General features: G+C 40.3%; 1 protein-coding gene across 2 annotated transcripts in view; it reads left to right on the top strand.

The window, feature by feature from the left end:
- Positions 1-15,876, top strand: part of ANKRD26 (ankyrin repeat domain containing 26) — a 103,232-nt gene that overhangs the window by 32,483 nt on the left and 54,873 nt on the right. For both annotated transcript variants that reach the window (XM_066387250.1, XM_066387251.1), the window contains exons 6-10: positions 2,041-2,091; positions 3,293-3,326; positions 5,859-5,922; positions 12,610-12,670; positions 12,762-12,964. In XM_066387250.1, the coding sequence (XP_066243347.1) occupies positions 2,041-2,091; positions 3,293-3,326; positions 5,859-5,922; positions 12,610-12,670; positions 12,762-12,964 (413 nt within the window). The remainder of the gene's footprint in view (positions 1-2,040; positions 2,092-3,292; positions 3,327-5,858; positions 5,923-12,609; positions 12,671-12,761; positions 12,965-15,876) is intronic.

A 15,876-nucleotide genomic window follows, 5' to 3' on the forward strand; every position in this document is an offset into this window, starting at 1 on the left:
CTGCGCCCTTGCTCAAGGGCAGGTTTCCACCCCTTCCAGGGTTCCCGCCCTCCTCCCCCCCCCACAGGCTGGATTACAGGCTGCCCGCTGCTGGGCTTGACCACTTTTGCACACCCCCTCCTCTCCAGCCAGGCAAGACTGAGCTCACACCTAGGCCTCAGTGGTAGCCAGCCGGCTTCTGCCCTTGCTGACAGAACCACACTTCTGCATCCCGCTGCCGCCCTCTCTCGGGCAAGCCCTCAGCCATGTTGGGTGCAGGTGCTGCAGCTCAGACCTTAACACTCACTACTCTAGTCCCAAAAGCTCCCTCCTTCTAAGCAACTCTGGTCTGAGTGCCGGGGGAGAGCTTGTTTGGCTGGTGTCCTGCTTCCCTTTGCTGGTATTGCTGTTTCCAGGGGAAATACTTGCTTCAGATTTGGGAAGTGACTTGTTCCAGAGGTTAGGGTGGCTGTCTCTCAAAGTGTTTCTCCCTTTGCCTCCTAGATTACACTCTCTTCCTGTTACTCTGGTCCTCTCCTCTCTCCCCATCCCCGGGAGCCCCGGGTGAGTGGTTGTGAGAGAAGTTTTCTGCGCGGTCCCTTTAAGAAGAATCCTGGATCTGAGAAATCAGTCTCTTTCTCTCAAACAGTATCCTGACTTGTATCCAGCTAAATACTGTCCATATGCGTCTTCTAGTCTCTGGGGCTGCAGGCTGGGGCTTTGTTCCTGGGACTCAGGACCCTCCCCTCTCTGCTAAACTCACTTCCTGCCACGTGAGTCTCTCCCGGCTGCCGTTTGCTCCGGAGAGCTGGGCAACCCTCTCTGTGTTTCCGCTTTTCCTATCAATCGCAGTGTGGCTTCTTCAGTGTTCTTTGGTTGAAAAGTCCTCTTAGTTTAGTCCAAAGTTGGTTTTTCCAGATAATAGTTCTTTTTTTTTTTTTTTTTTTGTATTTTTCTGAAGTTGGAAACGGAGGCAGTCAGACAGACTCCCGCATGCGCCCGACCGGGATCTTCTCGGCACACCCACCAGGGGGCGATGCTCTGCCCATCTGGGGCGTCGCTCTGTTGCAACCAGAGCCATTCTAGCGCCTGAGGCAGAGGCCACAGAGCCATCCTCAGCTCTTGGGCCAAATTTGCTCCAGTGGAGCCTTGGCTGCAGGAGGGGAAGAGAGAGACAGAGAGGAAGGAAAGGAGGAGGGGTGGAGAAGTGGATGGGCACTTCTCCTGTGTGCCCTGGCTGGGAATTGAACCCAGGACTCCTGCACGCCAGGCCGACGCTCTACCACTGAGCCTACCGGCCAGGGCCCAGATGATGGTTCTTAAAATTAGTTTGTAATCCACTTTGGTTTTGGGAGGTGGAAGTTGGTATGTCCGCCTACTCCATCGCCATCTTGTCTCTCAAAAATTTTTTTTGATTGCTGATGTACAGGGCCATTCAGCAGCCCAGAGACTCGAGTGTGGAATAACAAAAGCTTTATTCAGAGCGTATCTCAGGCAGAGCTCTCTGGTCCATGAAATGAGCCAGAGAAATCCTGTCTTTATTCTTTTTTAATTTCAAGAAATTTTATTTAGAAAATTAAATTTAATGGGGTAACATTGATCAATAAGAGTACATAGGCTTCAGATAAATATTTCTATAGCTTTTGAACTGTTGATTGTGTTGTGTGCCCATCACCCAAAGTCAAATTAAAACTGTCTTTAATAGGTGACCTCTTTTTAGTTTAATAAGAAATAAAGAAAAAGATAGCAACAAATAAAAATAACTATAATCATTAGTACATTATTATATTATATATGATAATTATGTTTTTCTGTAGTTATTCCAGTTGCTTGATTGATTCACAACTATTATATAAAGAAATTAAAGCCAGCTTAGAGAAAATTAACAGTGTGATGTTTTTATTTTCTTTATAGGGAGTTTCATCCTATAGAACATATTGTCAATCATTAGAATTCTTTATTTTTTATTCTGATTAAAATGGGATTGCTGCTTGTTTCACATTATTTTCTGACATCATTGTTCCATTTATTTCTTTTATGCTTTTGTTCACATGGATATAGATCTACAAGAATCTCCAAAACAAGTATCAAGAAAAACAAATTCAAGTTCAGGTATTCTGTGAAGTAACTTTCTGACCATCATCATGTCTAACACATCAATCCAAATAATGACTCATCATTGTCTCCCAAAGTCCATCATTTACATTAAGGTTCACTCCTGGTGTTGTACATTCTGTGGGTTTGACAGATGTATGGTGACATGTGTCCACCATGATGGTATCATGTAGAATCGTTTCACTGCCCTAAGCGCCCTCTGCACTCTGCTTATTCATGCCTCTCTTCTTCCTGACCCCTGGAAACCACTGATCTTTTTACTGTCTCCATAGTTTTGCCTTTTCCTGAATGACATATAGGTGGAATCATGGAGTGGGTATATTTTTGAATGTTCAAAAAAATTAATGTCCCAAGGTAATTGAATCTAATTATCCCACATGTTGTCTGTCCGTTGTGGCCTTTGTTGTTGATATTCATCAGAACAGGGTCGGAGGACACATGCCTTACAAGCTGACAAGGCCCAAATTCTATAGGCATCTGCCACATACTGGGGAGGGTGGAGAAAACAGCATCATGCCGTGCTACAGAGCCCTGAGCATCCAGACCATCCTGCTCTATGCGGGGGTTCCAGGGAGACTCTAGCAATGGAAGGAGACAGTCTCAGTGGGCTGTCCTTCATGAAACTGAAATCACAGAGTTTTTTGCACTTATCTCGCAACTGGAAATAAGACCAGATAGAATCTGATTCCTGTGTTTTGCCGTGCTGCAAAGTGTAGCATCTCTAGACCAAGCTTCCTTGTGAATGTATCATCCTAACCAAACAGTCTCCTCAGAAGAGCTGGAGAAATTATGTTATAGAGAATAATGTACTGTCTTTTAACTGCTCTTAATATTAGGCATCCAGAAAAGTTATTCTCTTTAAGTCTGACATTGTTCATTTATGGTACTGATTCTTCTAATGAAACTATTTTCTGTCAGTCTGATTGGGTCTAGTTAGGATTATGATCATTGTAAAGTGCAGTTCAAATTATGATAGACCTCAATCTCTTTTTCCTTGCATTTGATATATATCAAGGAGAGGAATAACGTTCTTAATGTATTAATTGCCTACCAACAGTATCATTAATGTTCACTCTAATATAGTCTTCAGGTGTGCTCCCCCCAAAATACTTTCTAACAAAGCATAAGGCTGGTATTTTTCAAGTCCTGTATTTTTCTATTGTTATTTTAAAATATATTTTACTTTTTTCTTTAATAGTGAATGAGAGTTCTGAAGAAGACTCTTTAAGGAGGTAGGAATTTATGGATTTTTTTTCTTTTCTTTTTTGGATTTTAAGAATTTTCAAACATTTTACGTTAACTCAGGGAATACAGATAAAAAGAACTGACAATTCTTGAGTGTTCTACCCTGGGCTAGATAGACACTGTTTTAGTATTTAACATTTGTTATGTAATCATCACAATAGCTTTGCAAGGTAGCTGTGCTATTTTAGCATACTTTTCATTAACTAGGTAACTGTGGTCCAAGGAGGTTGATTGATTGACCCTTGATCCCATACTTAACAAGTGGCTGACCCATGATTTGACCGTCAACTTAGCTTCCAAATCCATCTATTGTCCCTCAGCATACACTGACAGGGGCCTGTGCAGCACTGGCCTCAGGGTAGAGATGCAGCTCAGATCAACTCGGAAAGCCAGATCTAACTGTGGTAACTCTGTGAGAGTTTTGCTGAGCCCAGTTAGCCCAAGCCTTTGTCTTAGTGTACTTGACAACAGCAGTGAAAACTAGTACCTTGTTTTCTCCATCAAAGACTTAAAGGCACATCTCAGTTAGCTATGGCCACAGAACCACAGAGTTTACCTAAGGAAGACCTAATCAGCCAAGTGTTTTTCGGTATAATGATATCTGTTCTCCTTGAAATGAGTTATTTTTCTATGATGGAGGAATATCAATGTATAGACCATGTTATGTTAATTAAATTCAGCATCTATTTAGAGGATATTTTTAGTTGATTTCTCTGCTTACTAACTTCTCAGTATGGTTTTTCCCTTTAGGCTACTAACTGCCTAGTTGTATCAAGTTTTTAATTTTTTCTCTTAGTCTTTTCTTCATGACTAAATTTTTTTTAACTTTTTTTGCTGCTGTTCTTGACGTTTCTCTTATTGTGTTATTTTTTCCTACTTTGCAAGCTATGTGTTCCCCATTTTTCTATAGACAGAATCAAAAGCACATAGAATTTCAGTTTAAAGAATCTTAGTGATTCATTCATCAAAACACCCTTAGTACTTCAGCCTGTGTTTAACATCCTGGCCAAATGGTTACTCACATGGGAAATTTGAAACTCAAAGGGATTAAAGTGACTTATTTGGATATTGTAAATGGTGGAAAATGAATGTAAATTCAGATTTCCTTTGTCATATTGTAAGTGAGTGTTTTAATAACAGAAAAGTAGGGGAGTGGGTTTAGTGAATGCAGTGGAAGAAAATAAGGATGGAATTAGCAAGAAAGCCAAGTTTTAAGAAGAACAACACGGGGTTGGCATAGGAATATGGGCTTTTGAAAAGAGATGAGAGATCAGATGAGGGAAAAGAGGTCCGAATATTGGGATTTATGACAAGTTAAAGATAAGTTACAAGAAGGGAGGCCACAGGATGTTGATAGTTGTCTAGAAAGGCAGATTAAAATAAAGGGATTTAGGGAGTCCTGAAGAGGCTGCTGCTCTTTTGTTTGCTTAATTGGAAAAACTAGCAAAATTCGGTTTCTATTGAAAGGTTTTACAATAATTTGAGCCACTGGGAAGATTTCCCTTATCAAAAACAGGACTGTGGTGTCATCTACCTGCGCCTCAACTTACAGATTGGGGCTTAGATCCCCTTGAGTCCTAGGAGACAGGAGATTGCTGAGCTACATAGGGCTGTGGTGCGGCAGGTGTCTCCTCACCTCTGCCTCTTCTCCCTCTTAGCTGATGTCCTTCCCACGTACTTGGAGGTTGGGCTGGGTGGGACTGGCTGTCCAGTCAGTAATGGAGTTGGGTGGTTGGTAACAGGCCTATGGTACGAGTCACGGCTGAGACTCCCTTTAGCTTGTTTTCCAGGAGCAGGGAACTAGAGAGCTCCTACTTGGGGTCATTTGAACCTATCCTTGTATCTGGAGTCAGTGCCTTGAGGCTGAGGATTTAAAGTTTGGAGACTGCTTTGGAGCCTGCAGAAGGGAGATCTGGGCTGGGAACGCAGGCGTCATATACTTTGTTCTCTGACACTTAACTCTTAAACATTTCAAGGAACTCCCTGTAAAAGTGTAAAAGGATGAAATGGAGTCACCTCAATAAGCACTTTCCATCCTAAAAAAAATCAAGATTGCCATTTCTGAAGGACATAGATCAGTCTTTGAACCAAGGACAGACAGTGCAGAAAAAACAGTATATCTTTCCTCCGGGATTTAGGTCATCAGATTTTTTCCATTTCAGGAAGCAATAGCCATGTCAGCAAATTATTGGACTTTCAATTCAGCCTTCAGGACTTTTGGTGAAAACAGATTAACTTCAGGCTTTGCCTGTATATTGGCTGTCACCCTTTGTTACAGGAACTTAGAGTGAGTCTTCGTTGACTATTTCATAGGCTGGGAGAGGTGGGAGAGAAATAGATCACTAAAAGTTGTTTTTAAACAGAGGCCAAATTTTAATTATATCAAGAAAGCTCCTTTAGTCCACAGCTAGCTGACCTTTTACTCATTTTTCTTGGTTGCTTTTTTAAAGAAATGAAGTCACTTATTGATTGATTGATTGATTGATTTTTGTATATTTTCACTCTTAACGGCTTTCCAGCAAACCTGACATTGATGATTCCTGGCCTCCATCAGACGATGAAGACTTCGAGTTTGATACCAAGGTAAAGTGTTGCCTCATGAAATTAATTTTTCTGCTCTGAATGTAGTTTTGTGTAGTTCTTACTCTTAAAATTTAGTAGTGGTCTACCTATCATTGTTTTTTATTTTATTATTATTTAGAAAGAGACAGGAAGAAAGACAGAGATGAAAAGCATCAATTCATAGGTGCTTCACTTTAGTTGTTCATTGACTGCTTCCCATACGTGCCTTGACAGAGGCAGGGAGGGGCTCAAGTTTAGCCAGGGACCCCTTGCTCAAGCTAGTGACCTTGGGCTCAAGCCAGCAACCTTGGGCTTCAGGCCAGTGACTTTGGGCTTCAAGCCAGTGACCTTGGGATCATGTCAATGACCCTGTGCTCAAGCTGGCAAGCCCACACTCTAGCCAACAACCTTGGTGTTTTGAACTGGTGCCCTCAGCATCCTTGGCCAAAGCTCAGTCCATTACACCACCATTAGTCAGGCTCATTGTTTTTATCTGTAATAAAAATTGGTCAGAGCAAACCATTTTTGTAGAAATATGATGTGTTGAATTTTCTTTTAAACTTTAATTCAAGTACTTAAGTTGGGGCTGAAAAAGAGGAAGGACTAGAGCAGGGGTCCCTAAACTTTTTACACAGAGGGCCAGTTCACTGTCCCTCAGACCGTTGGAGGGCCGGACTATAAAAAAAAACTATGAACAAATTCCTATGCACACTTCGCATATCTTATTTTAAAGTAAAAAAACAAAACGGGAACAAATATATTTAAAATAAAGAACAAGTAAATTTAAATCAACAAACTGACCAGTATTTCAATGGGAACTATGAGCCTGCTTTTGGCTAATGAGATGGTCAATGTGATCCTCTCACTGACCACCAATGAAAGAGGTGCCCCTTCTGGAATTGCGGCGGGGGCTGGATAAATGGCCTCAAGGGGCCGCAGTTTGGGGACCCCTGGACTAGAGAATATATAGTGATAGAAAAGTTTTATTGTGGAAAAGTTTCCCACAGTAGAAGAGATATGAAATTAGGCCAAGGATAAAGATATTTAACGTGACTTTTAAATCATACCAACCTGACTTTTATAATACTCATGCCTAAATAAATTCGTAATAGATCCAATTACTATTGTAATTATCAGAAATCTTCCTGTTGCCTCTCAGTTCCAAAAGTGTGTATCATGTAATATATAGGGTTGTTGGGTTTTTTTACTGTATTTATTTTGGTGTAATATAATTGTTAGGAGAGTTTTTACTGTATTTTTAAGCTGGCTTCTACATTTGAACTGAAATTATATTATAAAAATTATAAATTTAAAAATTTAAATTGTTTCTCCAGGCCTGTACAAAGGGATTTCACTGTGTTCTAAATCATTACATTGAGTCTACTTAAAACTGTTTATTTAATTGAAGAATACATGTTTTGGCCCTGGCCGGTTGGCTCAGTGGTAGAGCGTCGGCCTGGCATGCAGGAGTCCCGGGTTCGATTCCCAGCCAGGGTACACAGGAGAAGCACCCATCTGCTTCTCCACCCCTTCCCCTCTCCTTCTTCTCTGTCTCTCTCTTCCCCTCCTGCAGCCAGGGCTCCATTGGAGCAAAGTTGGCCCGGGCACTGAGGATGGCTCTGTGGCCTCTGCCTCAGGCACTAGAATGGCTCTGGTTGCAACAGAGCGACACCCCAGATGGGCAGAGCATCGCCCCCTGGTGAGCATGCCGGGTGGATCCCGGTCGGTTGCATGCGGGAGTCTGTCTGACTGCCTCCCCGTTTCCAACTTCAGAAAAATACAAAAAAAAAAGAAAAAAGAAAAAAAGAGCCTGACCTGTGGTGGCGCAGTGGATAAAGCGTCGACCTGGAAACACTGAGGTCGCCAGTTCGAAACCCTGGACCTGCCTGGTCAAGGCACATATGGGAGTTGATGCTTCCTGCTCCTCCCCCCTTCTCTCTCTCTCTTTCTCTCTCTCCTCTCTAAAATGAATAAATAAAAAAAATTTAAAAAAAGAATGCCTGTTTTGCCTAAAATAATCAACAGCTCTAGAAACAGAAATTCTTAATAACTATCTGGTAAAATTTCAGAAATTTGTTCTTGTTCTTGCTTTTAATATTTTTTATTTCAATTATAGTTGATATTCAATATTATATTAGTTTCAGGTGTACTGCATAGTGGTTAGACATTCATATAAATTACGAGGTAATCTCCCCAGTAAGTCTAGAATCCCCTACTCCATACATAGTTAAGTACTATTGACTCTGTTCTCTATGCTGCATTTTGTATCCCCATGACTATTTTGTAACTACCAATTTATGTTTATCTCTTCAACTTTTTCTCCAACCCCCCCAACCTGATTACCATTAGTTTGTTTTCTGTTTCTATTAATTTGATCCATTACTTTGTTCTATAGATTCCCCATATAAGTAAAATTATATACTATTTGTCTTTTCTTTTTTATTTATATCACTTAGCACAATACCCTCTAGGTCTGTGCATGTTATCACAAATGATAAGATCTCATCCTTTTTTTTTTTTTTTTTTTTTTTTTTGTATTTTTCTGAGGCTGGAAACGGGGAGGCAGTCAGACAGACTCCTGCATGCGCCCGACCGGGATCCACCCGGCATGCCCTCCAGGGGGCGATGCTCTGCCCATCTGGGGCGTCGCTCTGTTGTGACCAGAGCCATTCTAGCACCTGGGGCAGAGGCCATGGAGCCATCCCCAGCGCCCGGGCCATCTTTTGCTCCAATGGAGCCTTGGCTGTGGGAGGTGAAGAGAGAGACAGAGAGGAAGGAGAGGGGGTGGGGTGGAGAAGCAGATGGGCGCCTCTCCTGTGTGGCCTGGCCGGGAATCAAACCCGGGACTCCTGCACGCCAAGCCAACGCTCTACCACTGAGCCAACTGGCCAGGGCCTCATCCTTTTTTATGTCTGAGTAATCTTCCATTTTATATATGTACCACCGTATTTATCAAGTCATCTATCAGTGGACACTGGTTGCTTCCATATCTTGGCTATTGTAAATAATGCTGCAGTGAACATAGGGATGCATTTATCTTTTTGATTTAGTGTTTTGGCTTTCTTCAAATAAATACCCAGAAGTGGATTGGTGTGTCATATGGTAGTGCTATTTGTAATTTATTGAGAACCTTCTGTACTGTTTTCCACAGTGGCTGCGGTATTTTGCATTCCTACCAATAGTGCACCAAGGGACTAGGTTCCCTTTTTTCATATCCTTACAACACTTGTTGTTTGTTGATTTATTGATGATAGACATTGTGAGAGGTGTGAGGTGATATCACAAATTGGTTTTAATTTGTATTCCTCTGATGATTAGTGATGTTGAGCATCTTTTTTCATATTTCTGTTGGCCATCTATATATCCTCTTTGGAGAAATGTCTATTCAAGTCCTGTGTTCATTTATTAGATAACATGGTGTTGGTAGCTGCCTGTGCTTGGCTTGAAGTTCCTGGGAGATACTATGTTGTGATCGGGTTTGGCTGCTATTGGGGCTTAGCAAGAGTTACAGGGCATGCCAAGACCAGATGCTGCTTGTTTGGAGTTCATGAACCTTTGAGAGATTTTAGAGGAGTCCACATCATGAACCAAGGCCAGCAGCTTGTGAATAACAGCTGAGATATCCTTCCTGATTCTTAACCAACACACATGGGTGTAGGACCAGTCCATTTTACCTCTTATCCTTCCTACCAGTCTTGACTTGGCTTCTTTTGATATTCTTAGTTATAAGAATTATGTTCAACTAGTCCTCAGGTTTTCTCAAAGGTGGCTGTTCTACAGTTTAATTGTAATTTTGATGTAGTCATGGGAGGAGTCAAGAACAGCATTTACATACTCTGCCATCTTGACCAGAAACCAAGAAACAAATTTTTCTGTTATATTTTTTAAAATATTTACCCAAAGCTTTGTATCACCTTTTAAAAGTTCAAATTTCAAATTTTTATTATTATAGTTAGTTAAATATTTACTTTAAATCCCTGTACCACTATAAGCTCCTGGAGGTTAGGAAACACAATTGTGCATGTCCTGGGAAATAAGGTCTTGCATGTCAGAAGCATTTTTTATACTTTTGAATGTGTATAAATGAACAGACAAGTGGAGTTCTGTGTAATGAAATGTTAGAAGTAATATATTAGGAATCAAGTGTCTTAATTAAATGTTTTTAATTTCTAGAAAAGTACTTAACTACAATATTCCCTTTTAGTGTTTAGGATAGATAAGTTCAATTGAGTTATGATGAGGAAATATGTCATAAGGAAGAAAGGATGAAGAATATGTGGTAAACTAGAAACAAGGTTATCATATATTTTTTACTATCCTCAATTGTGAGCTTGTAATTTAAGACTAAAATTTTTTAACCTTTTCTTAGACCCATCTCATGTTCCATTAAAAGTATCTTTTCAAGCCATACATTTTTTCATAGAATTCTGATTATCAGTTCTCTTTCCAAGTAGAAAATGGATGTGTTGGGAATATTCCTTTTTCTTTCTTTGTTGTAAAAATGTACAGTTGACTATGTTGAAATAATTGAATGACTTATAGTGAGAAAATTAAACTATTTTAGTGGTATATAAAAAGAAAGAATTATAGAGTAATTCAAATCAGTATTATTAGGGATATACTATGACCAAAAGCCTCTATTTTATGTATGTATTTTTATATGTTTTTTTACATTTTATATGTAAAATATTTATTTTTTAATTGTATATATTTATATAGTTATAAAAATTTTATATATTTTATTATACATTAAAATATATACAGTTTTGGCCCTGGCTGGTTGGCTTAGTGGTAGAGCATTGACCCGGCGTGTGGAAGTCCTAAGTTCGATTCCTAGGTTTGATTCCAAATCAGGGCACACCGAGAGGTGACCATCTGCTTCTCCCCACCCCTCCCCTCTCCCCTTTCTCTCTCTTTCTCTCTCTCTCTCTCTTCCCCTCCGGCATCCATGGCTCAATTGATTCAAGCACATTGGCCCCAGGTGCTGAGGATGGCTCCTTGGAGCCTCCGCCTCAGGTACCAAAAATAGCTCAGTTGCAACCATTGGCCTCAGATGGGCTGAGCATTAACCCTGTTGGTGGGGTCACCGGGTGGATCCCAGTCCGGGTGCATGTGAGGAGTTTGTCTATCGCCCCCCCTTCACTTAAAAAAAATATGTATATACACACACACACACACACATATATGCACACAATTTTATATTTATAAAAATGTATATAATAATCTGTTATATTTTATGTTTGCTGTAATATAGTTATATAATTTTATAAAATTCATTTATTTAAATAACATAATAAACAATATAAAACAAATGCATTTGTTGATAGTACATTCCTAAGAATACTGATGTACTACTTGTATATTGTAAATATATTCATTTGTACTGAAATTCTATGTATTTTTCTCTACATATTATATTGTACTTATACTTTCCCTTTGTTCTTGTATTAAGCATATACTTGGTTAACTGATTAGATTTCATTTTTTCTCTTTCTTTCTCTTTCCCCACCCTTTTTTCTTTTTCTTTTTTTTTTTTTCATTTTTCTGAAGCTGGAAACAGGGAGAGACAGTCAGACAGACTCCCGCATGCGCCCGACCGGGATCCACCCGGCACGCCCACCAGGGGCAACGCTCTGCCCACCAGGGGGCGATGCTCTGCCCATCCTGGGCGTCGCTATGTTGCGACCAGAGCCACTCTAGCGCCTGAGGCAGAGGCCACAGAGCCATCCCCAGCGCCCGGGCCATCTTTGCTCCAATGGAGCCTTGGCTGCGGGAGGGGAAGAGAGAGACAGAGAGGAAAGCGCGGCGGAGGGGTGGAGAAGCAAATGGGCGCTTCTCCTGTGTGCCCTGGCCGGGAATCGAACCCGGGTCCTCCGCACGCTAGGCCCACCCTTTTTTCTTGATGTACCACCAGGATTATTTTTTCCTTGCAGAAACATTTCTTCAGTGCCTGTTTTTTCAGTGCCTCTCTCCTCCATTGTCAACATGTTTGGTCATAGCTTTCTATTTAATGTGTGTGGCTTGCATTTGTAAATCATTGTCCGCAGGGCTGGTCTTGTCTTTTTTCTTCTTTTCTTCCCTTCCCTTCCCTTCCCTTCCCTTCCCTTCCCTTCCCTTCCCTTCCCTTCCCTTCCCTTCCCTTCCCTCCCCTCCCCTCCCCTCCCCTCCCCTCCCCTCACCTCCCCCTTTCCTTTCCTTTCCTTTCCTTTCCTTTTCTTTCCTTTCTTGGAGGGAGCTGAATTTAAGTAATCATTTCTTCTTAGCTTTTTGATAAACAGAATAGAAGCAACTTTGTACTGTTTGCAATTCTAACACATCTAAATAAGATGCTACTTAAAACTAAACTGTCATACCCCCCCCCACAGGAGAGTTCATGTAAATATAAATTATGCAAACACATTACAAAATTTAACAAACGAGTAATTTAAATTTCTTAATATTAATTTCTTGCAGCAGTACTCTGAACTACCTAGGGATAAATTTTATAATCTCATGGATTTCATAGTATTTAGATAATATTCATCATTTAGGGGTAAAAAGTTAACATTTTGGGGCTTACTATGTTATGTCTCATAATCCTCATCCCAGGAAAAAAAATGTATGTTAGTTTATGGAATGACTCCATTTTTTAATGAGATCACATAGTAATGGTGCATATGATCATTACTGTTATCAAATTTAATACTTAAAGATATGATTTTTTTCCAGAATGTCATGAAACCAAGCTTAGCAAAGCTAATGACTGCTATTCGACAATCCCAAAAAAACAGTAAGTTATTGGAAGACTGTCTGTTCTTGTGTTATTCCCAGATTTGAGGTTATTGCAATATTCATGTATTCTTTACTTTTCTTTATTGTAGTAGAAGGAAAATATCCCTTTGTGAGACCAGAAAATAGTACCTTCTGTGAAGACCGTACTTTTCATAGTGAAAATGAAGACATGGTTGAAACCCTTCCCAACACATCAGAAAACATCCAAGGCTTTTCTCAACCCACCTTGTCATCGCTTGGACCTTTTCTCACAGCTTCTCCCATGTCTTCAGTAGTCATTGATGTTACAAAGGTAAGTTGTTTTGTTTTATTTTAAATGTTTTATCCCCATGATTCTTCGCGTATTGTCCCCAACTCTCAGCAGAGTGGGATTAGAGGGATCACACTTCAACATAATAAAAACTATATATGACAAACCAACAGCTAGCATCATACTTAATGGGAAATGCTAAAACCATTTTGATTAAGATCAGATCATGTTTTACATTTTAAAACCATTATTAAATGGGCTCATTTAAAACATGACAGTTAACATTGTTCTCTAAGCAGCTACTTTATTGCAGTGGCTGTAAAGATTTATATTGTGCAGAAGTTACATGAATGATTTATTCTGTCCTCAATGGAGGGAGAGTTGGTTGTGTCGCCATTATAAACAGTGATACATGGAACATCTCTGAGCTCTGCTCTGTGGCCTCCTCCAGGGCAGGGTCAGACTGAGCAGGACTGGGAGGCCACAGACTATTGCAGACTCCCTGTCCATGTTCTCTGAGTGCCTGTCACAGTGCTTCACTTTAGAACTTGTTCAGGATTGGGGAACAAAGGAAGAAACAAACGAGAGGAAGTTGTGAAATGGGAGCAGGAGGGAGAGGACAGCAGAGCAGAATGTGGTCCCAGCATGAGCTTGGGAGCTGGGCAGCCTTGAGCCGTCTCTATACCACCTCCCAGCTGCAAGACTGTGGGCAGCTCACCCAGCCCTGGAGACCTAGGTTCTGATTGATCTTTTCCTAATAACATATGCAATTAATGGACACATGTGCTCATATCAAATGAATGAAATCACAATTTATGATATTTTTCTGATAAAAGTGCTTGCTATTATAAAATAATAAGATTATCAACAGTATACAGATTATCTCTGAAAAATGACTTTTTAAAATATCTCCAACAATGGGTACATTTCATATTATTCTTAAGAAACTTTATTAATTGTAGTGTTCATATTTGTTAAACCTAACATGAAAATTCTTTCATATCTAAGTGCCAGACGTCCTGGTGACTTGATTTTTCAGCCCCTTTTTCATCAGCCCTCCTTGATAATCATAAATGTATTTGAAGACTTTTAAGTATTCAAATTAGATAGTCATGGTTTTATTAGTTTGTTTATCCTTTTTTCTTTCTTTTTTTTTAAATGAGAAGAGGGTAGCTAGTGAGACAGATTCTGCATGCACCCCTAGAGGAATCGATCTTGCAACCTTAGTCTGGGGCCATCACTTAGACCAACTGAGCTATTCTCAGTGCCCAGGGATGATGCTGGAACTAGTTGAGCCACTGGCTGCAAGAGGAAAAGAGAGAGAGAAGGGGAAGAAGGAGGGAAAAAAGCAGATGGTCACTGGTCATGCGTGCGCTGACCAGGGATTGAACCTGTATGCTGAGCTGATGCTCTATACACTGAAGCAACTAGGCAGTGTAGTTAGTTTTAATACTAGATATTTTTATACATCTTTAACTACCATCGTAGGTAGAGTAGAGAGGCAATTAGAGCCATCAGTGTGCTATTGACATGGAAAAGAAAACCGTGTATATTTTTAAATAGGTTTATATATCTTTCATACATCATAGTGGTACTTAAAATGCCTCATAATTCTATAATCACATAAGTATTTTTCTTCTATAATTGAAAATATTTCTTTTAAAATTAGTTTTTGAAAAGGAAATTTCTTCTAAAATTGTGAATTGGTATTTTACCATTAATTTTTTTTTATTACACTTAAAATACTTATTACTAAAATAACCTGAAAATGTTTGCATAATTTATAAAGGGTATTTTATATTGTTGAAAGAAATTTTAAAATGTGTAGTTAAAAAATTATATCCCGTGTTGTTTATTTTTCCCTACTCTTTCAAAATTTCAGAAGTTCTATGTAGGTTTGCATTATTAAATTATATCAGCTTATGTCTTTTACAAGTATCAATCTTTTAACATCATATGTATTTCTTGAATACAGTCATCTATTTTTACTTCAAGTGTATTTATCTAGGTCTTTCTGCTCCCTGGCGGCCTGAATTTGATATGTGCCAAACTGAGGACATTGCCCAGCTCTTTTCTGTTTCCTGACTCACTAACCTCTGCTGTCTTTTTCTCCATCCTCATGAACGGCAGCTCTGAGGCACGAAACATCCCAACTCCAGCCCTCCCTGAAATCACCACATCTAGTCACTCACCTGCTACCAGTTTTTAGACCAGTAATTTATTTACTGCAGTAATTTACTGTCTCCTTTTTTATTTTTAAATACTTTTTTTAAAAATTAATTTGTTTACTTATTTATTTATTTTTTACAGAGACAGAGAGTGTGTCAGAGAGAGGGATAGACAGGGACAGACAGACAGGAACGGAGAGAGATGAGAAGCATCAGTCATCAGTTTTTCATTGCGCATTGCAACACCTTAGTTGTTCATTGACTGCCCTCCCACATGCGCCTTGACCGCGGACCCTCAGCAGACCGAGCAACCCCCTGCTGGAGCCAGCGACCTTGGGTTCAAGCTGGTGGGCACTTCCTCAACCCAGATGAGCCTGCACTCAAGCTGGCGACCTCAGGGTCTCGAACCTGGGTCCTCCAAATCCCAGTCTGACGCTCTATCCACTGCGCCACTGCCTGGTCAGGCTGAAATACTCTTTTCCAGTTTGAATCCCCCACATTCATCTTTGCACTGCTGCCAGAGTGACTGCTCTCAAGTGTATTGTGATGATGTAACTCCCCTGCCCATTTGGTGACTGGCCATTCCACGAGGGTAAACTCATACGCGAGTTTTAGGTTAAGCTCTGATTCTCCAGTGTCCTCTCTCCATCGCATTTTCACCAGTCCTGTTTTCCCACGTGACTATGGAACCCTCACTCACTGCGTTGTCTCAGACCTTATGCTTTTCCTCATGCTGCCCTTTACAGAATGTCCTTCACGCCCTCCTTCTGCACTTAATGTATCTTT

The sequence above is a fragment of the Saccopteryx leptura genome, chromosome 5, assembly GCF_036850995.1.
Source record: "Saccopteryx leptura isolate mSacLep1 chromosome 5, mSacLep1_pri_phased_curated, whole genome shotgun sequence".
Classification (NCBI taxonomy): Eukaryota; Metazoa; Chordata; class Mammalia; order Chiroptera; family Emballonuridae; genus Saccopteryx; species Saccopteryx leptura.